Source organism: Curcuma longa, chromosome 20, assembly GCF_044706935.1.
Source record: "Curcuma longa cultivar G26 ecotype Majalengka, Jawa Barat chromosome 20, ITB_CL_G26_1.1, whole genome shotgun sequence".
Taxonomy (NCBI): domain Eukaryota; kingdom Viridiplantae; phylum Streptophyta; class Magnoliopsida; order Zingiberales; family Zingiberaceae; genus Curcuma; species Curcuma longa.
In genome coordinates this window covers 4,093,078-4,118,336 of record NC_133880.1, presented here as the reverse complement: position 1 = coordinate 4,118,336, position 25,259 = coordinate 4,093,078, and the positions used below count along the sequence as shown (strand labels likewise).

The window sequence follows — 25,259 nt, the reverse complement described above, 5'->3', positions numbered from 1 at the left end:
AAAATAGCAACTAAATTTCTTCTTAGGCATTGGCAAACATCTTCAAAGCTTCTTAAGACTCGTAGTTAAATTGGGTTGGGAGATGTCTTAACAGGATAAGAAGCTTGCATGGCAATGCCACACAACCCTTCTTTTGCTGAGATCCCTCTCTGCATCCTCATGTACCCTTGCTCACCCCACTCGAGCCCCCATGAGTTCTTCACTATCCAATACTTCATCCCATCAGAAGACGTTCCATACCCAACGATCGCAACTCCATGATCGAGATCGGTTCCACAACTCCCTGTGAAGACACCCTATCATGAAAGAAAAGAAAAGAAAGCAGGCAACCATGTTGGTTAGTTAGAACACATTAAAAAGATTGTGAAAATCACAATGGAATGTGCAAAGTACTTGAGAGTAGAACTGGAAATCTTTGCCACCCCCTGCTTCTATAGCCACCGATACAGGTTGATTTGCCACGGCTTTCATGAGAGCATCCTCATTGTCGATGGGAACATCCTCGTGCCCATCGATCACCACGGCATGAGAGTTTTTCTGCGACAACAGTTTGTTTATGCTAATGGAATTATAGATCTCAACTTGGAGCTATATATATACCTTCTCAATGTCACATTTGTTTTGTTTAGCTACGTAAGGGTAGAGTTCTTCCGTTGTTATTCCACCATTTTCTTTGATGAAGTCGAAGGCGTCGCCCATTAGACCTCCGTGACATCCTCTGTTAGTGTTGGTGTCACAATCAACGAGTTCTTGCTCAGATAAGGACACAAGCTTGTTCGTCCTGATCTGATTGATCCCCTCCACCGAAACCACGGTCGAGAAGGCCCAACAGCTCCCTAGAATTAATGTTTGAATGAATTGAACTTTCAGAGTCCTGATCTATTTGTCGATCAAACTCACCGCATTTGCCTTGATCCTTGACGTTAGCGACCGCGCCCTTCTGCCTCCAATCGATGGCGGCAGGGAGGTCGACGGCATTCTCGTACATGAAGCTCCCCTCGCCGGTTCTGCCATCTTTGAACGAGCTGTGGCGGTTGATCCTGGAGCCGGCGTAAGTGCTCCTGAACTCCTCCCTCGTCGTGTCCCCGAACTTGTTCAGGCTCAAGTTGTAGCTCTTTCCCATCCTGTTGGACTCGTGTATGTACTTGGCATTGTCCTTGAAGGTATCGAAGCGCAGGTGCTTCTCGCGGTGGGTTCGAGCCACCCGGTGGTGGCTCGACCACCGCTCGTACAAGTCCCACAGGCTGTCCTCGGTCGCGAGATCCTCCTCGGTGAAGGGGATGCTCTGGACTCGCACGGAGGCCAGCGCTATCGCAACCGCGAACACAAGCAGTGCCATGCCCATTCCCTCCTTCCTTCCTTCCTTCCTTCCTTCCTTCCTTCCTTCGCAGGAGGAATGGGACGAGGATGGATACTCGGCGCACGCTGGAAGCGATTATATAGGCCTTGCCCGGGCTGCTGCTACAGTGGAGAGAGATTAATGTCGATGTAGGAGTTTGTTACTCTGTTATGGGATCCTCGTCCTTGCATGGCGATGCTGGTGATGGAGGAGTGCCTTATTGTTGGAGATAGATAGAGCTCGGTGCCTGAGGCTTCGCTTTAATATTATGGCATCTTAACCGTTCTTGTCCTCTTTTACGTTACCCTTTGATACGATGGGTCTTTTAGAGGGTTGACGTGATAAAACGGGAGTCAATAATCAATCTAGCTTGACAAGTCAATGGGTCAATAGTCAAGTCTCATATAACTGATTCAATTGCGATTTTATTCGACCACTCGGTACTTTGACTGTCTCGGCCACCCAGTCACTCGGCACTCGGTTGTCTCGACCACTCAACCACTCGGCACTAGACTATCTCAGCCACTCAACCATTCGGCTACCCGATCATGAGACCGACTATCTCGATCGCTCGAATACAGATCCGACTACTTTACTCACTTATTCATACGCTCAGTCTTGACCTCAGGCGCCTCCCATTGCTCTCGGCTCTAAGCGGCTCAGCTACTCGGTCTCTTTCTCGGTCTCGATCGACTTTACCTCGATAAATTTGATCACTCTATGTCACTCCGACGTCGTCCTTCCTTGGTACCTCCCTATCTAAAGGCAATCTAGTAACACCTAGCAGCAAGACGCTCAAGCGTGTGAGTCCTGCCACGAAAGAGGAACAATTACTAGGTTGTCAGGCTTCTATCATCTCGGATTTCCATTCTAAGCTAAAAGACAAGAATGATCCGTATGTCTGAGTCATAGGATAGTTATTAGGTCTACAAACATTGTCCCCTAAATGCTATCATGTCTGCTCACTTGTCAGGGATGTACAAAATCTGTCTCCACATAGATATCTCTCTCATTGAATATATAAACTCTAGCATGGGTACGAAAACCTCTCTCGAATTTCAGATTCTTTAAGCACTATTTCTTTTCCCTTTTTGTCATTTTTATAAACTGACTTGAGCGTCGGAATGACTCTGTCGAAAACTTTGGCATTCTGCTAATCCGTTCGTTCTTCCTCAAGTTCTTCTCATCAGCGGAACCACTAACGATTGAGGTGGCATATTCTTGACTAGTGGTTTAACCGTATGCGGCATCCGGCCGGAACATTAAAAAAACAAAAATGAACGCACTTAAATTGTGGTCGAGACCGGGTTAGTTTCAGTCGGTTCGCGATCCGGTCAATGGACTGGTTCAAACGATCTGTAGCCTCAGAGGAGAATCCCGTGTTTCTTTAAGTTCACGAAGGACACAAACGAGAGCTGTGAGTAGCTGTTGGGCTGTGGGCTGGTGGGCCCGTCGAATTTGGCCAATAGGATTAGGTCATGGTGCGGGATTTGGATGGGAAGGAAAAGAAGGGTTACGATATAACAGCAGTTGGGAGGGGGCGAAGGGGAGATTGGCGATAGCGGGGAAAGGGGATAACAGCTAACAGGAGCGAAGGAAGGAAGGAAGGAAGGAAGGAGGCGGCGGAGATGATGGCTTCCCAGGCCGCCTTCCAGTCCTCGTTGTCGCCGCGGCCCCTCATGGCTCTCCACCGCCCTCACCTCGCGTCGCCGCGCAGAGCCCTCTCTTTCTTGCGGCTCCAGGATTCCAATCTCAGCCGCCGTCACCGCCGCCGCCTCGCGCTTTTTCCCCTCGGCCTCGGATCCAGTAGGGATCGCGCCGGAATTATGATCGTCGCCTCCGCTCATGCCCCGGCGCCTGTGGATTACGACGGCAGGGAGGGGCTGGAGCAGTGCTTCTCGCTGTCGCCTGTGGAGTCGATGGAGCGGTGCCTCTCTCTGTCGCCGGATTCCGGGACGCCATCCTGCTCCTCGTCCTCTGTGAGTTCTGGGTCCTCGACGGTGATGAAAGGGGGGAAGAAGTATGGGGCTATTGGCGCTGTGACGCTGGAGAAGTCGAAGCTTGATCTGTCGCAGAAGACGAGGAAGTCGAATCCCCAGGTATTTGGGTAATTTTAGGATTCTTTTTTTTTTCTTGGTAGAATTTCCATAATTTTTCGTATTTGGAAAGTATTAACTTCTCCCTTTGTTCTGTCCTCTCGTTCTTCACCCTCTAGTATTTTTTTAAAAAATATTCTGGATGTTGCTCAGCGATGCTTTTGCATAATACTATCCTTTCACTGCCTATGTTTTGCCTTCATTAAGGAATTGAGCTCTAGGTTGGGAATGTCGGCTATGTTCCATCCAATTTATGTAGATATTGGTGGAGGTTAGCGACGTTTGGCAATTATTTGATAGTGTAAAGTTATAAAAAGAATCATATTTTCATTGCTTTGTGCTTCTTGTATATTGCGCTTTCTAATGATTGTTTAAACATATGTGGATATGGAGTTGAGGCCTACTGAACGTATTGTCTGTCTTTTGGGAATTATAACTGTCAACTGTGAAATCTGGGTGTCCAAACTGTCACACTGCCCAAAGGACCAAAAATAAAGCAATTGATGAAGTTGATTAAACCTGGTAAAATTTGCAGCGTTATGTCAGGGAAAGATTTTGGATTGCCTCCTATCTTTGTCAACAATTGTTGCCAATTTTATCCAATACTCCAGTTTAGGTCTCATTTGTATATAAATTTTAGGACTCAGTTTCCTTTCTCTTCATGAGATCTTGTGTTCTCTCCTCTCCAACAGAGTTCAGTTACCCCAGTGGTGGAGGAGAGTGTGGTTGGTATCCATATACACATGCTAATCTTACAGATGCTTGATCTTGAATGCAACTGTCATGCTGTGATAACCGCTAGTTGGCATGTGCTATCTTTGTCTATCTGAAAATTTTATAATCTTTGTCGAAGTGGTAAACTAACTGACTCGACCACCTATTTATATTTTACTTTATTATATGTCATTTGGGTGAACTTGTAATTTCATCGGTAAGGATTTACATGACCTTCACTAACCCTCCATCCCCATGTTTTCCTTGATTCTAAGTGTATATATAGGTGTATGGATGTTGTAATTTCATTATAATAGTTAATATTTACTCCTTGGTTTATCTCATCTCTGCCTTCTGTCCACCTATTCTCCTCTCCTCAGTTCCACATTACTAACTTACAAAATGTTTCAAGTTCCCTCTATATTGGTTTGGAAAAACTAAATCTAAGGATGCAAGATTGGAATTTTTATGTGCCTTTTCTTACATTATCTTTGTAAAGGGCCTGTAATTGTCATTGCTTTGAAGCTTGTAAGTCCTATGAGGTCCGATTTTCATTGCTTTTAGATGATTAAATGATTGCCTTGTCATAAGAACCATATTTCACTTTTCTTAACATCTTTGTTGTTCACTTGCGGTGTTATGCAGTTAGAAATTGGTGGTGGAGGAGGAGATATAGGAAAAAAGAATTTCCACGGAGGAGGTGATGGGGGAGATGACGATGGTGATGATGATGATTACTTTGATGATTTTGACGAAGAGGATGATGGAGAGGAAGGTGGATTGTTCAGAAGGCGCATAGTTATTCAAGAGGTTTGTAAATTCTTTAAAATTTCCTTTGAAATTCGAAATATTTTTTTCCCTTTGACAGTCTTTCAAAACAACTGTATTGAGCATCTGATGTAATCTAAAATCTGTAATTTTACTTGTCACATATGTTATAGGAGTGACCACTTATTTAAGAGCAATGCATTTTTTGCATGTCCATATTAAAAGTTACGGTCTTTTTGTTCATGTAGCTTTTTGACAAGAAGTTTGTAGATGCCGTGCTTCAGGAATGGTACAAGAGCATGACAAACTTGCCAGCTGGTCTTAGACAAGCTTATGAAATGGTAATATCCTGTATATTAATCATTGAAGGGAAATGTATTAAATTTATGAGTGCCACAGGGATTGGTGAGTTCTGCCCAGATGGTGCGCTTTTTGGCAATTAATGCAAGACCAACTGTTTCTAGAGCCATTTCTCGAACAGTTCCTGAATGGTTATCTAGGGCTTTCATTGGAAGGTACTTAATTTTTAAATGTCAACAATAATTAAATACCTCCATGAACAGTTGTGTTCATTTTAGTGCTTCAATTTAATGAGATACCAATGGCTAATCTTATTGATTCTTATCGATGTTTGTAGTATGGAGATGCAACAGTATCTACTAAGCATATAAATTTAATGAGTTAATTCAACATGCTTGATTCGATATTTTAATCTAAAATTGAATTTGTTGATCTGTTTGTAAATGAATAAGTAACTGCTATGAAGGTTAAAAGAATGCACATCCTCTTCTTGATATAATGTTTTAAGTTTTAACTGCTGGTCAGTTGAATTATCCTAGAATACTATAATTAGGCATGGGCTCATATTCAAAGAATGAAATTATGAAATGACTCTTTGGAAGAATATCTTCCTGATATTTTAGTATAAATGTTACATGTTGATAAACTATAACAATTATTGTGAAATTGTTATCTTGTGCTCTTTATTCTAAGTTGTGTTGTTTTTTCTTACGCAACAGATTAGGAAGTACTCCCCTCTTCAACCTTTTACAGTTATGCTAATTTTTATGTTAATCGATACCAGTGGTCTAATAGACTTGCAAACAGAGTATTTTTTTTAACTTGTCTGTTTTGAAATAGATTATTTTATGATGAATCTGGAGAAGAATATGCAGAACACTCAGTAATATTTCATAGTTAAAAGAAGGAAACTGCATATAATTGTAACAGGTACCAGGGGTATCTGCAATGCCAATGGGGGTGGATGCATGTAACCCTTGTTACTTCTTAAGAACATTTCTTACTGAGTTATATTGATGGTTTTCTTGCTTGGTTTAGGTGATGGAGGCTGTTCATCTAATATGTTGTTTGCTCTATATTACCAATATTTCTTTTTAACTTTATGATAAATCTAATCAATTTGTATAACACTTTGAATGATTGTTATTAGATATTCTTTTATCATGTTTAATCTTGATAGCCCTTCAGACAAATTAGTATACAGTGGAACTTTTTTCTCCATTACATAGGTAAGCTTTAAAATATAGCCACAGACTTGCTCTGTGTCTGTGTTATCTCCCAATTGAGTTCGCACAGATCTTAACTAGTATATGTCATCTAAATGATTATCATCTATGGTGTTTCCATGTGCTTGTGAAATCTTAACAATTCATGTGGCCCTTGTGGTTTTTTGATGTGCCTTATGACATTTTTACATCTGAATTCCCATAAATATCATATGACTGACTTTGGCACTGAAAATGCTAATATTCTAGACAAATTTCATTGTGTTACTCAATTTTCTTTTTTTCTGTGATTTTCTTCTGTGCAAATCATCCTTTTTCTTTGACAAAAATGAAGTACCATCATGTAGATTTTGCTTCTATGCTAATGAGTTACACATATGAATGGTGATCATTGTTTTAACTTGGTTGGTTCACAGGCAGTGAATTTCACACATCTTTTTTTTTTTGTATTTTCCAACGCATGTTTATTTACATGTATACTAAAGTTACATCAAGTCTCCCAACATGTACATTCTTCATATATGTTTCCATCTAGAGACGGCAGTTTCCAATTATTTTAAACTAGCATAGTGTAGTTATTTGAAAAATGGAAGATTGGTGCAAATGTGTTATGCAAGTCATCTATACAGAATATTATACATTAGTCTGTCTTTATATGTAAACTTGGATACAATTAAACTTTATCCAGCCTTCCATCTGTAAAATGAGAGTAGAGACATTGTACTCTAGTGACATTTGTAGGTGAGTAGAAAGGCTGGTTCAGAGAATGTATTGGAAGTGTACATTAAACCTATAAGTATAACAAATGTTTCTAATCATTTTAGTTATATAGAGATTTTATTTTTTTGCTGAAGGATATAAGTTTAGCATTGAATGCCAAGCATTCAGTTGATCACAATTGCAAAGTAGTTATTAGATTTGACTAATCGGCTACTGCTCTAAAACTGTGTCACAATTTCCTAACCAATTTGGTTGTCTTTCTCTTGCTGGCAATTTTCTGTAGTGGCTCCATAGAGTTTGTCTTTCCGTGTAGTCATAGTTGCTAAAGCTTTGAGTAAAAGTTTAAGCAGAATCATATGTTAGAATGAGCTGATGGACGTTGCCTAAATGCCAGTTGTTTATGGTTTATTGGTTTCTCAGTCAGTTGTCTACCTATCAGCATCTGCTAACCTACGATTCTCATGTTTGTGTTTCTATTGTTGTGATTTGCAGAATGATTGCAGATCCAGCTTTCTTAGTTAAATTATTGCTAGAAGAGACAATGACCTGTGCTTGTTCTGTTTGGTGGGAGTTCAAAAATCGCAAAGAGAGGTACTACCTTAACCACAAGAAAGGGAGATGTATTATATGTTCTGATTATTAATCTGTCCTCCATGATGTAGAATCAAGCAAGAATGGCAATTGGCACTCGTCAATGTCCTTACTGCAATGACTTGTAATGGAATAATTGTTTGGTCCCTTGCACCTTGTCGTTCATATGGGAATACATTCCGCTTTGACTTGGAAAATACAATTCAGAAACTTCCAAACAACATTTTTGAGAATAGCTATCCTATGAGAGAATTTGACTTGCAGAAGAGAGTTTACTCTTTCTTCTATAAAGCAGCAGAATTTTCTTTACTGGGACTAGCTGCAGGAACAATTCAAGGTGCTATATCAAAAGCTTTTGCTGCCAAGAAGGAGGGAAGGTTGGTGTTTTCTATCTATTCCCCCCACCCCCCCCCCCCCCCCCCCCCCCCCCCCCCCCCCCCCCCCCCCCCCCCCCCCCCCCCCCGCCCCCCTTTATTATGAATAACCCTTTGAATATAATTTAATTATATGGTTTCTTAACTCTGGTAGGTTATCAGTGACAATTCCTTCTGTAAGTAGCAATGCTCTTGGCTATGGTGCCTTTTTAGGATTATATACAAACATCCGCTATCAACTTTTAAATGGGATCGATAGAACTATGCTCAACCACTTCGATGTTCTTGGAGTTGCAATCTTCTTTAGCACAGCATTGAGGTATTCCTATCTGGTTGATGCACTTTAGCAGCTTTTATTCTTCTTTTCTTTTAACCTCCAAATTTTTTCTACACAGTAGTAGGTATCTTAAAATACTAGTACTATATTTTATTTTAATGATACCATTACAACTTACTAATGTATGCTTGCACATTACTTAACATTACCATAGTTCAATATGGTAGTTTGATGCCTCCCAACTTCTCTTTGTCTAGTAATTAGTAATTTTCAATAGTTCTCTACGTTTCCAATTAGTTAATTTATAGTCTTCACATTATCACTCTGGTTTTATTTGTTATATTTTTGTTTGATTTATCCAAGTTAAGCGACTGCAATTTAAATAAAAATGGACCAAATGAAATTTGCTGCTTGGCTGAAATTGCTAAATATAGTTTATAAATTTTCTCGCAAAGTAAACCAAATAAAGAAAATCCAAAAATTCTCTCCTTAATTTCTTTCAAAAATAATGGAAATTGATTGACTAAACACTTCATAATTGACCACTTTGGTGGGTGTTGTGGCTATGCATAAGGCTAAATTCCTAAATATTATATTAAATAAAGTATGTCATCAGTTCACAATGTCTGAAGCTCATCTTTAAGAGTAACTTTTTTATATAACATAGTAGAGAGGCTACTGTCTATTGGCTGGTTACATTTTTCCTGAAATTTCTCTGCAGAATACTGAATGCTCAGCTTGGAGAAACATCGCGACACGCTTGGCTTGGCCTAGAACCAGATCCTCTTGTTGAGTCAGAGGATTTGTTGAAGGCGTACAGCAGACATTCAGATTCAGTGGAAAGCTCGCCTTCGAAATGGTTCATCTCAAAGAATGCAGTAATTTCTGGTCTTGGGTTGCTTGGAATCAAGCAAAATGGTGAACCTGAATCCACACCCACAAAACCTCGCCGCAAGAGAATCATTAGGAAAAAAGTGAATGCTAGTTCAGCATAGTCTTAGTTTATCCTAAGACGACTACAACAATTTTCTTACGCGAGGTGTTAGGCCTAGCTTGCGGTTACGTTCTTGCAATATTAGATTGAACTGAGGATGGCAATATGGGTATCATAGTCACCAGACAATGCCCCTGAAATGTCAATTCACTGCAGAAATGATCTGATGACCAGATAAAACTTTGCGCATTGTCTGAATTTCTTCCTTTTCTTTTTGTAGAAAAGACGAATAGATATTCTTTCTTACAGCTGTAATCTTCTCAAGTATCAGAGTCAGTTGAATTTTTAACTGCTTTCCATCCATATTCATGAACTTGTGGATCCATAATTATTGCTGCCAAGAAACTCTCCTAGGTTGTATCAATTTTAAAGCATGTAGGCTTTGATTTATTGTAATCCTTTCATTTTAAAATAGAAGATTAAATTCAGGTCATCGCAATCAATCATTCAATCTACGATTTTAATTTTAAAATCGGTTTAATTGTTCATCCTTTCATTTTAACCTCACAATCAATTTGATTTAATGATACTGTGCAGGGTCATAAATCAAGGATGGTGCAAATTATGAAGTAGGTAAAAGTCTTATAGAATTACCTTGTACCAGTTGTTTGGTAAAATAATGTTTGCTTTCTGGGGCCGAGATGCTAGAGCAATTATCTGTGCTTCCATAATAATTGTTAGTATCAGTATCACCTTGATCATTCATAATACTCGGCTGACACTTGACCTCCTTTGATCACTCAGTATCAGTATCACCTTGATCACTCATAATTTTTATTGCACTTGACCTCCTTTTGAAATTTAGCTCATCTTTTCCCGAGCCTCCATTAAATTTTTAATGTTGTGCGTCATTCGGCTTTGAGCTTAATTCCCAAACACTGAACTTTGAAGCCGAGTACCATTTGGCTTCAGACCTACTTCTAAGGCCCAGCACTATACGACTTTAAACCCAATTCTCGAGTACTAAATTCTAAGGCCAAACATTATACGCCCCGAATCCAATTTTCAAACACCTTCTAGCTCCGAGCTTATTTGTCAAACATGTTATATTTCTCTAGCTCAACCTCTTCTTTCTTTATTGGCCCAATTTGACCTACCCATCACCTATAATTGCAAATTATTAAGAGTATAATGATGAAATAATTTTAAATGAAATACTCATTTGAAAAAAAAATGATTTATTATATTCTACTCATCTCATGACTTAAGAGTTGGAATATAAACATTTTACTCATCCAAATAATCAGGATTCAAAAGACACATATACAATGTTTGAATAACTAATAATATTGGGACCATCCATCTAGAATAAAAAAAAAATTAATCAGTACGTTGGGACCATCCATCCTAAATTAAAAAAAAAAAACTATCAGAAAAAACACCATCCATCTTAGAATTAATCTATAAGTTGAATGAAAATTCAAGACTCTGTTTAGAATTTTATTCTTCCAGAAAGATTTACAAATTCTAAGGCAGGATGCAAACTCAAACTCACAAACTCACAAACTTTGCAAACTTCAGAATAGATCACTTGGTAGTGCTCAAGTGTGTCTAAACTGATTACACTCCACTCCTTAAATAGGCGAGAAGAGATTGTAATATGCATGAAGCGGGTGCTCATTGGGAAGTGGTAGCCTAGTGCCACTGCCGATGAGTCTCTCTAATTGTTCTCTGCCCTAGGTATCGGCTCCATCCTGAGCTGAGAACTGAGAGAGACGATCCCTTACTTACCTGCTCCTGTGAAGCAGCCGATGAGTCTACAGCATGCCAACGCTGTCGACAGGCTGTCTATACTACAAGATGGGACGATGAACCGCCGACTAATCCCGACTGTTCCCGGCAAGTAAATGGATGTCCCATCCATTTTTCGGAAGGTGGTGGGGGAAGTGGTAGCCTAGTGCCACTGCCGCCTTCTGCATCTCTTCCACGAGCGCTACCACGGCTAAGTCTGCACTTCTTGCGATGGAAGAAGATGAACAGCTCCGGCGTAGGGCGACGCCAGGAGAGGAGGAAGGTGACCGAGAAGAAGCAGGCCCGTGGGCCTTGTACTATTCAGAAAGCCATCTCGGCACCTACAGCAAATCCAATCGCGGCCCAGAAAGAAAGTCCGGTCCGAGTCAATCACAAGTCGACAAGGCCGAGGAGACGGCGTTTCCGTTGGAATCCTGTATACAAGAAACGGAAAGCGGCTGCGACAGATGCCGTGAAGATTGGTGACGGAGTTGCTGGTCCGTCAGGCAAGAACCAGCGACGGCTCCGTACAGCCAGCCGTCAGAAGGCTGTACATCAGAGTCAATAATGGAGCGTGGTGGACCCGGATTCCCAGCGCATCCACATGTGTGTGTCGGGCCGATGTGTAAGTGCCCTCTTCTTCTTTTGTCGTGTCGAACAGTGTGCCTGAAAAGCACCCAAAGGTGGCCGTCCATGTGTCATACTGTTCAACAGGGGTCCACTTGGATTCCTGGTTTTGTAAAACCAGTGGCGCTCATGGTATTGAGCCCACGGTTTTGTTAAGTGGCGCTGTCCCACCACTTGTTTTGTTAAGTTTTTGTAAGTGGCGCCTGTCTCGCCACTTGTATGTGTCTTGACTTAGGAGAGAAGAAAGGAAGACTTAGGGAAGAAGAAAAGAATCTTCACATGTGACGATGGGGCCCAATGAGCACCCGACATGTGATGATTAATCTTTTCATTCTCTATTCAAGGCTTTTCTTTCTCTATTTAAAGTCCCCTTGTAATTGGAAGAGAGCAGACGAGCAATTCTCATGCCCTACTTCCCTCTTGTAAATCAATAGAAGAGTTTGTTTCTTCTCTCACTTGTGCCCCCCCTCTCTTTAATTGTTCTCTGCCCTAGGTATCGGCTCCATCATGAGCTGAGAACTGAGAGAGACGATCCCTTACTTACCTGGTATCGAGAGAGGGGGGGGGGGGGGGGGGGCACAAGTGAGAGAGAAAAACAAACTCTTCTATTGATTTACAAGAGGGAAGTAGGGCATGAGAATTGCTCGTCTGCTCACTTCCAATTACAAGGGGACTTTAAATAGAGAAAGAAAAACCTTGAATAGAGAATGAAAAGATTAATCATCACATGTCGGGTGCTCATTGAGAATCCGGGTCCACCACGCTCCATTATTGACTCTGGTGTACAGCCTTCTGACGGCTGGCTGTACGGAGCCGTCGCTGGTTCTTGCCTGACGGACCAGCAACTCCATCACCAATCTTCACGGCATCTGTCGCAGCCGCTTTCCGTTTCTTGTATACAGGATTCCAACGGAAACGCCGTCTCCTCGGCCTTGTCGACTTGTGATTGACTCGGACCGGACTTTCTTTCTGGGCCGCGATTGGATTTGCTGTAGGTGCCGAGATGGCTTTCTGAATAGTACAAGGCCCACGGGCCTGCTTCTTCTCGGTCACCTTCCTCCTCTCCTGGCGTCGCCCTACGCCGGAGCTGTTCATCTTCTTCCATCGCAAGAAGTGCAGACTTAGCCATGGTAGTGCTCGTGGAAGAGATGCAGAAAGCGGCAGTGGCACTAGGCTACCACTTCCCATGTTTATGTCAACAATTATGATTCTCCTTCATCCTTCAGGAATAGTTTTTTTTTTTGTTTTTTTTTTAAATGACAATAGTGTACAGATTGTGGAGGAGCTCGACTGAGACACGTATGACCGGCATCGCCGCAATGGGTCAGGAGATGTTGCTTCCACTGCAGTGACGACGTCCTGTGTATGTAGGGGAGTTGGATGGCAGAAAGGTCAAAAAAATACGACACCATTAGATCGAGTGGATTGATTGATCGATTGATCGAACAAGTTAGTGCTAAACGGAAGGATGGACGAATCTAAGTAGGCTTAAAAAAACTCATCAACGGCATTTATTAAATAAAAAATAACATTAAACATTACAAATAATTCGTGGTTTGAAGGATATCAATCGAGTAGTTGCTCAAGGAGCTTCCAGTGTCTATCGTATAAATTACAAATAGGAATTTTAATGCGAAGTAGGCAACTTCAAAAGTGAAGCTGAGGCAATAGTGAAACTACGGAGACATCACACCACATAAAAGTTCATTGACGTTGTCCTACTGATCTTTCTTCTTAGCATCCTTGAGCTGCCCCCTCTTACGAATATTCATGCAGAAGCCCAAGCGCCACTGGTCGATCATGGACTCCGGTATCAGGGAAAACAGACACCATATGAGTGAGTGAGGCCAGTAGGGTGTGCATCTTGGCTCATGGCCTATCCATCGTAAAGCTGCGCGAGCATAAGTGTCTGCCGATGGAGCAAACCAGGAAGATCTCCTGATGGATGCCATCTTTGTAGCCACATACAAGGGCACCTGAATTCATAGCAGAAACTAAGTCATGCACAGACCAAATTTAGAGAAGAGATCTTCTGTGCCGCAACCATTCATCAAGATGGTAGACCTCGTCTCTTCTAGAATGCGGATAGTGTTCTAGATCTGTAGTGGTTTATTTTTGAAGAAAGGAGAAACCTTTCAGGAAGTTGAGCTAGGAATTCAGATATGACTGAAGCATACATGCATTTGTACTTGAGAAACATTGTAAGATAGAAGACATTCTAAATAGTGAATGCTTTGAGGTTATACTTCAGGAGTTAAAAGATTATCCATTGTAGTGTGATGATCCTAAGTCTCCTAAATTTAGAGTTAGCAGAGATTTATTTTTGATGAAAATTTTATATTTCAACTGAGCAAGGAGTTTGGCATTTCTGATAAAGGTACTAAAAAAGCATTATCTAAAAGGTCTGAATTTGAGATGGTTGATCCAGTTTGACGACAGCAGGACATACATTCTATGACATTATCCATTCCTCAAATTGGTTCTTCATCAAGTTCAAATGGTTTCTACAGTTACATAATCCAACAATCATATTTCGGTGCAAGGGTTAAATAAAAAATAAGCTGAACAAATATACCATCAATTCAAAGTTTGGTTGTGTATACTTTAACTGATGTTATTAAGGATATCGAGAGGAGTGGTGTGCCTTCTACATATTCTCAAGCCATTTCAAGTGATAATTCAGAGAGGATAGTTGCCATGGAAGAAAAGATGACATTTCTGCATAAGAATGGTATTTGGGAGTTGGTTCTGAGTCCTAGTGGAAGAAGATAGTTGGCTGCAATTGAGTCTTCAAGATCAGGTATATTTTAGATATAATGCCAGAGTTATTGGAAAGTGATACAATCAAGTACAAGGTATTGATTCTAATGATGTGTTTTCTCCTGTTGTAAAGCATTATTCCTTTTGAGTTTTGCAATCTATAATAGCTATGCATGATTTGGAATTAGAAATAGATATCAAACAACATTCTTATGCGGAGAGCTAAAAGAACATAATCGCATACAAACAACCTACTGGATTTGCTGTTGAAGGCAAGGAAGACCATTTTACTGGTTGAAGCAATCTTTATATGGACTTAGCCAATCATCTATGAAAGTGGTACAAGAGGTTTGATATATTAGTGATTAATCATAGTTTCTTAAGAATTAGGTGTTCTAGTTATGTTTATTCCAAGAAGTGAACAAAGGATTATTTATGTATTGTTTGACTGAGAAGAGATACATTGAGAAGATTTGAGATGCTTTGACATGAAAGATGTCAAACCTGTTAGTACACTTCAATTGATTTTGGGCTTTCAGCAGCTCTATCACCATAGACTCACAAGAAGACACGCTACGTGGCTTGTGTTATATACTCCAATGTTATAGGTGATATCATGTATGTCAGGGTATGTAATTGTCTTAATATCCCACATGCAACGAGTTAATATATATATGGCAAACCCTGAGAAAAATCAATGGTAAATAATGAAATGTGTTTTCAGATACTTGAAAGATTCTGCAAATCCTTGTTATTTGCAGAAGATTTGGACAAAGAGAGTCACGAGTAATATATTTTGCTTTAGGCACTAATATAGTTAATCAAAAGTGGCTGTAATTGAGGCTATGAAAGTGGCTGTTTTGGCTTAGAGGTTAATATTGTAAACTTAGAGGAATTAAGAACTGACTGTTGGTTGCTGTGATAGTCGAACTAGAGGAATTAAGAACTGACTGTTGGTTGCTGTGACAGTCAAACTTAGAGGAATTAAGAACTGACTGTTGGTTGCTGTGATAGTTAGTGCCATTCATTTGACCAAGGATCAAATGTTCCAAAGGAAGATAGAGCAAATTGACGTCCATTATCACTTTGTCAAAGATGTGATTGCTGAAAGCAACATTGCTAGTTGGTACAATTATACCGAATTCTACTATATGCTAGTTGTACTGAGTAGAGGCACAAATCTTCACAATATATCAGAATGTACCATAACCTTAATTGAGCCAACATTAACTAAAATGTAACTCAATCCCATAATTCATACTTTAAGTTTATAAAGGCACAAGTATAATGTATATGCGGAAAAGTAATAATGTCGAGTATCATAGAGCACATTTAGAGTCATATCATGTCATCTGTAAAAAGGTAAGGCCAGAGAAGAGTATGAAATGATTTAGTCTTAAGAATATATCTAGGACATACAAAACAGAAAAAATACTACCTGGCATTGCACATCTATCCCCTTGCCTTTATATTCAACGTACAAGCATCTTGAGAATTGATCAATGTACCTGAACAATATATTAAAGATCATTTTCAAGCAAAAGACCATATAGGCTATGAGCAAGCCAAACTCAGACAATAAAAGGAAGAAAAGAAGTGAAGCGAATTTCCATGTTAGTCCAAGAAAAGCAACTGACTAAACAACTTTCACCTGCTAGTCTCTTAGTTAATAATCAAAGATGAACTACACCTTACACCGTTTGTTACTATCAACTATATGCCTTAAACTAATCTCCTTAGATAATCTTGAATGAACTAGTCTTCAAATCGTTTTGTTGTTCAGTTAACACAGCATGATATTTTTTTTATCTTCATTCGTTTGACCAAAGATGCGCGTTTTGCCTAGAAAACAAAGCAAACAGAGATCAAATCTGGAATTTAAACGAGAACAAATCTTACGCTTTCGTTGCAGCGTAAACAGCGTAGAGTGGATCAGATGGGATAACGATGGCGGCGCCAGAACCGATGTTGATTATGGCGCCCTTCTTCCTTTCCAGCATCCCCGGCAGCACGGCCTGCGTGATCTGGGTCAGCCCCTCCACGTTCACCTTAATCAGGTCCCTCAGCAGATCCTCATCCACCTCGTGGAAGAACCTGGCGTAGGGGTAGGAAACGCCGGCGTTGTTGACGAGTATCCCGACGTCGAGGCCCCGAACGGCCTTCCGGAGTCGGGCGAGGCCGTCGTCGAGCTCTCCGGCGAGGTCGACGACGACAGTGTCGACGCGGACGTCCGGACTCGCGGCGCGGACGGCGTCGGAGACGTCGTCGAGCTTCTCGGGGTTGCGGCCGACGAGGAGGACGTTGAGGCCCTCCCGGGCGAGCTGGAAGGCGAACGCCTTCCCGATGCCGTCTGTGGAGCCGGTGACGACGGCCCAGGATCCGTAGCCGCGGAGGTCCTTGCCGCGCCGGAGGAACGTGACGAAGGCCCAACGGAGGAGGAGGAGAGAAATCCTCAGGAGCGCGAGGAGGCCGACGCTGGCGAGGAGGAGGATCCACGTAGGTAGGGTTTGGAGGTGCTGGTGGTAGAAGCAGGTCGCCATTGCTCCTCCTCCTTCCTTCTTCTTCTTTCTTCTTCCTCCTCCTTTCTTCTTCCCTTGTGTGGCGAAGGGGCAAAATAAACCCAAAATGAACCGGCTGACGTGGCGAGAGTTGGAAACGGTTGCGTTCAGTTGAGGTCGATGAGCGATCGAGGACTAGCTCTCAGTTGAATTTGGAAAAGTGCCCTCCAGTAACTTTGAATTTGCAAATAAAATAAATATTTTAATGTATATAAATTATATTTAAGAGGAAAATCGAATGAAATCCAAATATTTGGATTATCAAGAAAAATAAATAACAATAAACTAATAAACTGAAAGTGATCAACAACAGAATTCCTCTTGAAGCTAAAAAAAATAAAAATAAAAAATATGTGAAGTGGGTGTTTGATGAAGGAACTTAAAATGAATCGTACCATTGAAATGAATTTAACTTCTTTTTTAAGAGAACTTAGTTCAAGTTTGATTTGGTATCTACAATTACTGGACATTTTTTTCCTTGTCTCCTAATGGAAGCAATATTAAAGATAATTGCCTTGTGTACCTCGACGATGTTTAACTGATGCGAACAACAGAAAAAAAGAAAAAGGAAACATTGTGCCGATCAACTCAGCAGTAACGATCTTTGTTCTGGTTGAAAACAGCTCTGGGAAGTATCATCAATTGAGTCTCCTCACCACGATGGAATGGGACTGAGGGGGCTGAATTGCTAGGTCCTACAAGCAAAGCAAGCGTGAGAAGGAAGACCAAGAGTGTCCTGGCACGACCACTCCGAAACTTAAGTCAGCGATCTACGTACCTCAATAAGGAGTGGAGTGGCCATTTATATAAGTGAAATGAGAAGTCATATCCCGTCGTGATTAAATGAGGTGTACCATCTTAATTAAAGAAAATGTCTCATCCTTGAGTATGATCTTGTCAGAAAGATATGGAATGATCAGGGTGAAGGTCCCATCATTGACATGTCATTTCGCACGTGGATGTCAGGACGACGCTCATAAATACAGAGTATGAGACTGTCAAAAGAAATGATAGGGTTGACAGAGTCGGGTACTGTGATGACCATTTGCTGTGCACTTTAGCCGAATCCAAATAGAGTGAGATAACTGAGCCGACTGGGAGGCCGTGGGTTTACAAGAGGAATCAGCTCCACAGGATGCGACTCGAATGATGGTTCAGCTTGGAATTGTGCATTGGGCACCGAGGAGTCGACCTCGTGAGGAACCGATTTCATAGGAGGAATCGTCCACGTAAGAGGATTCGGCTACATAAGGGGATCCGAATAAGGATTCGGCTCGGGGCGATGTCCAGGACACTAAGGATTCGGCTTGAGGCGGTGCCTAGGACACCGAGGAGTCGGCTCCGAGTACTCTGTTCGAACCGCGTCCGGATGAAGAGAAATTCGGCTCCCGAGAAAGGGATCACAAGTCGAAAACAGAGTTGCTCGGGTCAGCCTTGGAGTTGATAGATAGGAACTGCCATGGGAGTTGGATCGGTTGTTGAGCTGCTCCCTGACTCCCTTGGTCCACACTCATAACCACCCATAACAATCTTAAAAACTATCTCCTGCATTTGCTTAAAGAAATGGCAAATGAAGAAGCTAAGGAATTTACATGTATTAATTGTTAAATTCTCAAGCAAGGTTTCATCATGAAGCAGCAACTAGTGGAGTTGCCAGTGCTGCCATGGCTAGCTGCCTTCTTCCACTAGCAACCAGCATGATGATCTTCCTTTATGCTGCTGTTCCCACAATTACCACCAATTAAAGTTGTAATCATGCAACAAATAGAATTTGAGTACCACTGCAAGTGTTACCTTTGTGGTCCAACACATGGTTGACAATGTAGCTATAGGAGACCAACACCTTATTTTAGCCCCTTCTTTTAGGTGTAGCAATTTAATCTGGCAGTACGTATAGACTGGGAATCCAACAAGCATCTTGTGTATTGATTTCTGAATCAGGTCGGTGGCGATTTGGCTATGTTGGATATTGGAGTCTTACCAGATTAATACAATTTTATAAAAAAATCGAAATGTCTTGATGAATGTCATAATTGACTTCAAAATCGAAATCTACATTTCGAGTAGATCGATTTAGACTATTAATTTGCTCAAAACTGATTAAAGATGAATACGAAATTAATTATTCAAAGTCAGTTCAAAATAATATTAATTATTAATTAATATTATATAAAAAGGTGCATGGGGAATAATCTCATATCGAAAAATTTTGATGGACTTCTCTTTCTTATTAATGTTGCTATGTTAATAAAGTTAACACAAAAAATCCGTGAACTCTCTTCTCACGGACAAGCACGTACTTCACCTGTGAGCCCGCCGCGTGCGCACGCGCGCAATAAGCGCTTTGTCGGCACACTGGACTACTATTTTGAGACGTTGTCATTGTATTTTGGGAATGAATTGCTGCTATTCTATAAAACACTAACTTCGACGATCCAATCAAAACGGACTATTCCTTTCTCTTGTGAATAACAAAGCAGGACTCTGAAAATGCAATGTAGATAACGCGTGCTACTAAACTATGTTGCAAACAGAATAGAAAAAAATTCCTCCGCGCTATGATGCTTGCTCATGAAGGCTAACCCAACCAACCACCACGTTAAGCAGAGGTAAATGATTGTTTCTGTTACGCCAAAGTGCTATAGGCTCCGAGGCCGCGCGTGCTGCAGTGGGCGATTTAGAGCCCACCTTGCAGGAGCTTCTCGAGGACGAGGAGTCATTCTTTCACCTTCATCTCCAAGCTTTCACCTTCGTCCCCTCCTCTTTTGGCCCTAGCAATAAAATCCCACTTGCGCTGATAACCACCCCCGCACCTACCACTCCACATCCATTCCAAAATGCTCGCACGCATTCTTATATACTACTCTACTTCTACTGCGTCGCCATTGCTTCCTTCAGTCTCCAACATCGCAATTAGTATCGACAGTGAAGTGCTACTGCTAGATGAAGAGAAGAAGAGCGTACCTGTTTGCTATCATCTTTTGCACCATTCACGTAGCCGCATTGTCGCCGGACGGCCTCTCGCTCCTCGCCTTCAAGGCGGCCGTGTCCGAAGACCCTGAATCCTCCCTGGCCGGGTGGACGGAGGTCGACGACGACCCCTGTCGCTGGCCTGGCATTTCCTGCGCCAATGTGACCGGATACGCCTACCCGCGCGTCGTCGGCATTGCCATCTTCAATGAGAATTTGACCGGCTACATCCCTTCCGAGCTCGGCACGCTCCTCTTCCTCCGACGCCTCAACCTCCATGGCAACCGCCTCACCGGCCCCGTCCCCGCCCAGCTCTTCAACGCCACCTCGCTTCGCTCGGTCTTCCTCTACGATAACCTCCTCTCCGGGGCGTTCCCCGCTGCTGCCTGCGACGTCCCCCGCCTCCAGAATCTCGACCTCTCCAGGAACGCCATCGCTGGCCCCCTGCCGCCGGCGTTACGCCGGTGTCGCCAGCTGCAGCGGCTCGTTCTTATGGGGAACCGGCTGTCCGGCGTGATCCCCGCGGGGATCTGGGGCGAAATGGAGAAGCTCGCCCAGCTCGATCTCTCCTCCAACGCCTTCGAGGGGCCCATCCCGCCGGATATCGGCGAGTTGGACTCCCTCGGCGGCACGCTGAACCTCTCCCACAATCGCTTCTCTGGCAAAATCCCCAGCACGCTCGGCGACTTGCCGACCACGGTCAGCCTCGATCTGCGATTCAACAATCTCTCCGGGGAGATCCCCGGTGGAGGATCGCTGGCGAACCAGGGCCCCACGGCATTCCTGAACAACCCGCGGCTTTGCGGCGTCCCGCTGTTGATCACCTGCGAGATGGAGGCCGCGCCGGCGGCGGAGACGCCCAGCGCGGTGCAGGGTTCCGCGGCGGCGACCGTCACCGATAAGGAGGCAGCGAAGGAGGGTGAGAGGGGGATGCGGGCGGGGCTGATCGTGCTGATATCAGTTGCGGACGCGGCCGGGGTGGCACTGGTGGGGCTGGTGGTGGTCTGCGCATACCGGAAGATGAAGGGTCCGAACGAAGCGTGCAACTGCTGCGGCGAGCCGACAGCAAATAAGGGGGAAGAAGAAGAAGATGATTCGGCATCATCGTCGTCGTCGGAGGCGGCGGAGGGGAAACTGGTGGCGATGGACAAGGACTTCAAGGTAGATCTAGAGGAGCTGCTGCGGGCATCGGCGTACGTACTCGGTAAAGGCCCGAAGGGGATCGTGTACAAGGTGGTGGTAGGGGAGGGGACGGCGGTGGCCGTCCGGAGGCTAGGCCAGGGCGGCGGCGGCGGCGGCGGGGGGCGACCCAAGGAGTTCGCGGCGGAGGTGAGGGCGATGGGGCGAATCCGGCACCCGAACCTGGTTCGACTCCGGGCCTACTACTGGGCGCCCGACGAGAAACTTCTCATCGCCGACTACATCGCCAACGGCGATCTCGCCACCGCCCTCCGAGGTCAGCAACCCTTCTAGGTCAAAACTCCAATTTAATTACGGTTAATTACGCGCCATAAACACAATTAGCCGTTCAATTATTGGCGTCAGGACGCAGGCTTCTCCTTCCTGTCAGCTGTCCTGTCCGCCTTGCCCTCGTCGTGAGGGCGAAGGCGACTGTGGGCCCCAAGAATTAAAACTTCCTGGGCCCGCATGGGCGTCGAGGGACACGTCGGCTCTGATTTTGCGTTTTTTAATTTATTGATAATTGATTTTGTGTAGAACGGACCGGTAGACCGGGTAAGCCGGCTCTGACGTGGCCGGTCCGGCTGCGCATCGCCCGCGGCGCCGCTCGCGGCCTCGCTCACCTCCACGATTGCAGCTCCCGGAAGTTCGTCCACGGCGACCTCAAACCCTCCAAGATCCTCCTCGATGCTAACTTCAACGCCTACGTCTCCAACTTCGCCCTCCTCCGCCTGCTCTCACTCATCGCCTGCGCCTCCTCCTCATCTGCCGCCACCCCATCCTCCTCCGGCGGCGGCGGCCTCTTCGGGGCGCCCTCTTCCTCCTTCCTCGACCAACCCAACCCTTACAGCGCGCCCGAGACGCGCGCCGCCGCTTCCTCCCGCGCCACCCAGAAGTCCGACGTCTACTCCTTCGGCGTCCTGCTGCTGGAGATGCTGACCGGGAAGCCGCCGGAGATGACTTCGTCGTCTGGGGAAGTGGGGGTGGTGAAGTGGGCGAGGAAGGCGATGGAGGAGGCGCGGCCGCTGGCGGAGCTGGTGGACCCGACGGTGGCGGTCCACGACGTGCACGGCAGGAAGGAGGTGGCGGCGGCGTTCCACGTGGCACTAGCGTGCGCGGAGGCGGACCCGGAGGCGAGGCCGAGGATGAAGGCGGTGTCGGAAAAGCTCGATAGGATCGGCAAGTGAGATCCAAAGTAAATTTGAAGGTGAAATATAGAAAAATCGCAATCTTAGTGCGAACTGTAAGATGTGGAATTATATATATTACCTGCAATACTCATGGCTCCTCGTAATCTAAAAGCTGAAGTTATAAGACATACAGAAGAATAGCATTCATAGGTCCATGATGGTTGTCAATTTAAGTTTTCACTCGATCTTCGTCTAGTTTCTGTTTTTTCCATTTGTACGCTGCTTCGAGTAGAGGCGAGTCATAATTGAAAGGGTTCTTCTTCCTCACCTCCTCGTCATCATACTTTGATTTTCTTTTTCTGACGGTAGCATCTTCGATGACGGCCGTGTCTCCGTTGTATTGCTTCTCAAATCTTTGGCTCTCCCCTTGGGGACGTGGTCTAGGCCCTAACGGTATATGCCGAAATTAGAACCGGGGATTCATATAGACAACGGCACAACGGAAAGGCAGAAAAATCCGTAACTGTAACTGTAATAGCATTCGAAATTTCTATTTTATTTTGTGAAAATTTTGTCTATTTTTGCTTTGAATTATACAATAATTAATTTTATCTATTTACTAACTCTCATCAATCCAGTTATACTTTGCTATTTTGTTATTAATTATCACAATATTATATTTATTTCGTTTTACTAATATTATTGAAAAAAAAGGATTTATTAATACTATGTTTTAATTTCAGCTGCGTTGTTTTTTAGATAGTTTTTTTATAATATTATTTTGTCTACTAATCCTCCCACATACGTAATTAGCGGCAATAAGACCGCTAACCGAAATTTCAATGTTAGTAAATTAATTAATTGTATTTCTAATCCTCCCTCCAAAATAATATATAAAAATTGATTAAATTGTATTTCTAATCTTTCCTCCAAAAATGGTGGGTTTAGGGTTTAGAATAAACCCTTGAGACACATATTGGCATGCATGATATGATACATTTTTAATAATGTCTATCTTTAGTCCCTAAGCAACCCTAAATCTGGAATTATCCGCTATACAAAACAAAGTCCTAATAGTACAAACCAGTCAATCGTAGCTTAGTCATAGTAAAGCTCGAGACCCATGCCGTCGTGGATCTCGTAGTCGTTGAGGGTGATGTGATCCTTGTAGATGTTGTACCACTTCTGGATGCGGATCTTAAGTCAGCGCGGGTGCCGGTCTGCGCCGCCACCAGCTTCGTGAGGTCGCCATGGTATGTGTCGTCTTCGTTGCATTTCACTCGGACCTTCTTCCCCAGCCGATCGTTGAGGACTACCTCGATCATCTTCGCCTTCCCTTCTAGTTACCTTCTTCTCTTTCCCTGCCGCTGTTAGGGCTCCTCTCCTCAATCGCCAAAGACGCTGAGGATTCTAAAATACGCTTACGAAGGCTATTTATAATCTTTGCCGGAAAAAGCAGAGTGGCCAGAGCCGAGGCGTCGAGTGCCCAACTACCTAGAGCTGACTACCAAGTCGAGTGGATCGAGATGGCAAGCCGATCGAGAGTCAACTGCCAAGACGAGTGGGATGATGTCGAGACCTTATACGTTCAACGTAATTTCCTTAAATTAGATTCGTCCCCTCCAGCAGTGCTTAGAGATCACAACGGACGTCTGTTTCCCAAGATACAACGACAGAACCGGAGAAACGATCAAACACAGATCGTTTCCGACGAACTGATTACACTCAAAGGCTATCACCAAGGAAAACAGAGGAAAGGGAGGCTAGGATCGAGAACACACTTACCGTGGTCTCCCATCGCTTCCTCTTTTATAACCTCGCAACATATCTCCGATTTGAAATGTCAGTAATAATATTCGTGCTTTCTCTTTTATAACCTCGCAACATATCTCCGATTTGAAATGTCAGTAATAATATTCGGTCGTTTCAACGTCAAGTAATTAATTCGTCCATTAACCCTGTAAAATGTTGGTTGATTCGCTTGGACAAATTATGTCCTGACCGATCCGATATTCGACGCACGCAAGTCGCGTTCACACACAAATTACCTTGCGAGTAGTGCAATCCGGATTTTGAATTTGTACCCCTGCGCACTCACGCATGAGAGAAAACCTCTCCCCATATATTTATTCACAACGTCAATATTTGTGATACAATATAAACCAACCAAATCACTTCTTAACTATCAATATAAGATTAAAACTCCTCCGTATAACCGTACAAGAGTCTTCTCCATCTTTTCACTTCTTTATTTCCATTCATATTTCTAACAGGCTATTGCTTCTTAATACGATGATGATATCTCTGCGCGCAGTACTGCCGAGAATAGAACCATAGGGGATTCATATAGGCGGTGGCACAACGGAAAGTTAGAAAAATCCAAAACTATTGGAAAATTTCAATTGTCCAATACAAATTGGATTGCAGATGAGACGATCAAACAGTTAAAAAATAAATAAATAAATAAATATATATATATATATATATATATTATATGATTTATTAAATTGATTAATTTTAAAATAATTCATACGTATTAGTCAAGTAATTTGACTCAAAAAATCTCAACCCACTTGTCAATCAGAGTCCGACACTAGTTGAAAGTATCATAATTTTAATAATTAATTTTTTATTTTGAGACTTTTTATTCTTTGTTTAATAATTTTATATAAATTTTAGAAAAAATATGATATTAAGTGACTCAAATTTTACATACAATTTTATGTACTTTAACTATAATTTTTATACTAAATGATAATTTTTTAGCTTTTATTTGACATATAAACTTCATAACACCTTATTAATAATATTTATTTTTTAAAAAATAGCATTTGAAAATTTTATTCTATTTATGAAAAAAATGTATTTTTTGCTAGCTTTTCACTGATCTTATGATTTTTGAAAC

The 25,259-nt window shown here is 42.8% G+C and overlaps 4 protein-coding genes and 1 pseudogene across 4 annotated transcripts; 2 read left to right on the top strand and 3 right to left on the bottom strand.

The window, feature by feature from the left end:
- Positions 1-65: 65 nt before the first annotated feature.
- Positions 66-1,345, bottom strand: LOC141813157 (vignain-like). The gene is made up of 4 exons (XM_074701069.1): positions 901-1,345; positions 601-836; positions 394-537; positions 66-296 (listed from the first exon to the last, which is right to left on the bottom strand). Exons 1-4 carry the CDS (start codon positions 1,343-1,345, stop codon positions 66-68), a joined length of 1,056 nt encoding a protein of 351 aa, XP_074557170.1.
- A 1,560-nt stretch (positions 1,346-2,905) lies between these two features.
- Positions 2,906-9,702, top strand: LOC141813805 (protein RETICULATA-RELATED 6, chloroplastic-like). Its single transcript, XM_074701789.1, has 8 exons — positions 2,906-3,438; positions 4,795-4,959; positions 5,166-5,258; positions 5,317-5,432; positions 7,656-7,754; positions 7,826-8,131; positions 8,283-8,447; positions 9,127-9,702. The coding sequence occupies exons 1-8, from the start codon at positions 2,968-2,970 to the stop codon at positions 9,398-9,400; spliced, it is 1,689 nt and encodes a 562-aa protein (XP_074557890.1). The 5' UTR covers positions 2,906-2,967; the 3' UTR covers positions 9,401-9,702.
- Positions 9,703-13,245: 3,543 nt separating this feature from the next.
- On the bottom strand, positions 13,246-17,249 carry LOC141813429 (very-long-chain 3-oxoacyl-CoA reductase 1-like). Its single transcript, XM_074701398.1, has 3 exons — positions 16,417-17,249; positions 15,956-16,025; positions 13,246-13,733 (listed from the first exon to the last, which is right to left on the bottom strand). The coding sequence occupies exons 1-3, from the start codon at positions 17,055-17,057 to the stop codon at positions 13,476-13,478; spliced, it is 969 nt and encodes a 322-aa protein (XP_074557499.1). The 5' UTR covers positions 17,058-17,249; the 3' UTR covers positions 13,246-13,475.
- A 2,754-nt stretch (positions 17,250-20,003) lies between these two features.
- LOC141813430 (receptor protein kinase-like protein ZAR1) lies at positions 20,004-22,469 on the top strand. The gene is made up of 2 exons (XM_074701399.1): positions 20,004-21,505; positions 21,775-22,469. The coding sequence occupies exons 1-2, from the start codon at positions 20,019-20,021 to the stop codon at positions 22,409-22,411; spliced, it is 2,124 nt and encodes a 707-aa protein (XP_074557500.1). The 5' UTR covers positions 20,004-20,018; the 3' UTR covers positions 22,412-22,469.
- Positions 22,470-23,452: 983 nt separating this feature from the next.
- Positions 23,453-23,679, bottom strand: LOC141813653 (ubiquitin-like protein 5; annotated as a pseudogene).
- Between the last annotated feature and the right edge of the window lie 1,580 nt (positions 23,680-25,259).

Excerpts from the sequence above, each read along its gene's own strand:
- LOC141813157 (XM_074701069.1), bottom strand. The coding sequence starts at position 1,345 with ATGGGCATGGCACTGCTTGTGTTCGCGGTTGCGATAGCGCTGGCCTCC. Across the intron at positions 837-900 it reads CAAGGATCAAGGCAAATGCG|GGAGCTGTTGGGCCTTCTCG; the intron begins GTGAGTTTGATC and ends CATTAATTCTAG. Across the intron at positions 297-393 it reads ATTTCCAGTTCTACTCTCAA|GGTGTCTTCACAGGGAGTTG; the intron begins GTACTTTGCACA and ends CTTTCATGATAG.
- LOC141813805 (XM_074701789.1), top strand. The coding sequence starts at position 2,968 with ATGATGGCTTCCCAGGCCGCCTTCCAGTCCTCGTTGTCGCCGCGGCCC. Across the intron at positions 5,259-5,316 it reads TTAGACAAGCTTATGAAATG|GGATTGGTGAGTTCTGCCCA; the intron begins GTAATATCCTGT and ends TGAGTGCCACAG. Across the intron at positions 8,132-8,282 it reads GCTGCCAAGAAGGAGGGAAG|GTTATCAGTGACAATTCCTT; the intron begins GTTGGTGTTTTC and ends TAACTCTGGTAG.
- LOC141813429 (XM_074701398.1), bottom strand. The coding sequence starts at position 17,057 with ATGGCGACCTGCTTCTACCACCAGCACCTCCAAACCCTACCTACGTGG. Across the intron at positions 16,026-16,416 it reads GTTTACGCTGCAACGAAAGC|GTACATTGATCAATTCTCAA; the intron begins GTAAGATTTGTT and ends TATATTGTTCAG. Across the intron at positions 13,734-15,955 it reads GGATAGATGTGCAATGCCAG|GTGCCCTTGTATGTGGCTAC; the intron begins GTAGTATTTTTT and ends CTATGAATTCAG.
- LOC141813430 (XM_074701399.1), top strand. The coding sequence starts at position 20,019 with ATGAAGAGAAGAAGAGCGTACCTGTTTGCTATCATCTTTTGCACCATT. Across the intron at positions 21,506-21,774 it reads GCCACCGCCCTCCGAGGTCA|ACCGGGTAAGCCGGCTCTGA; the intron begins GCAACCCTTCTA and ends ACGGACCGGTAG.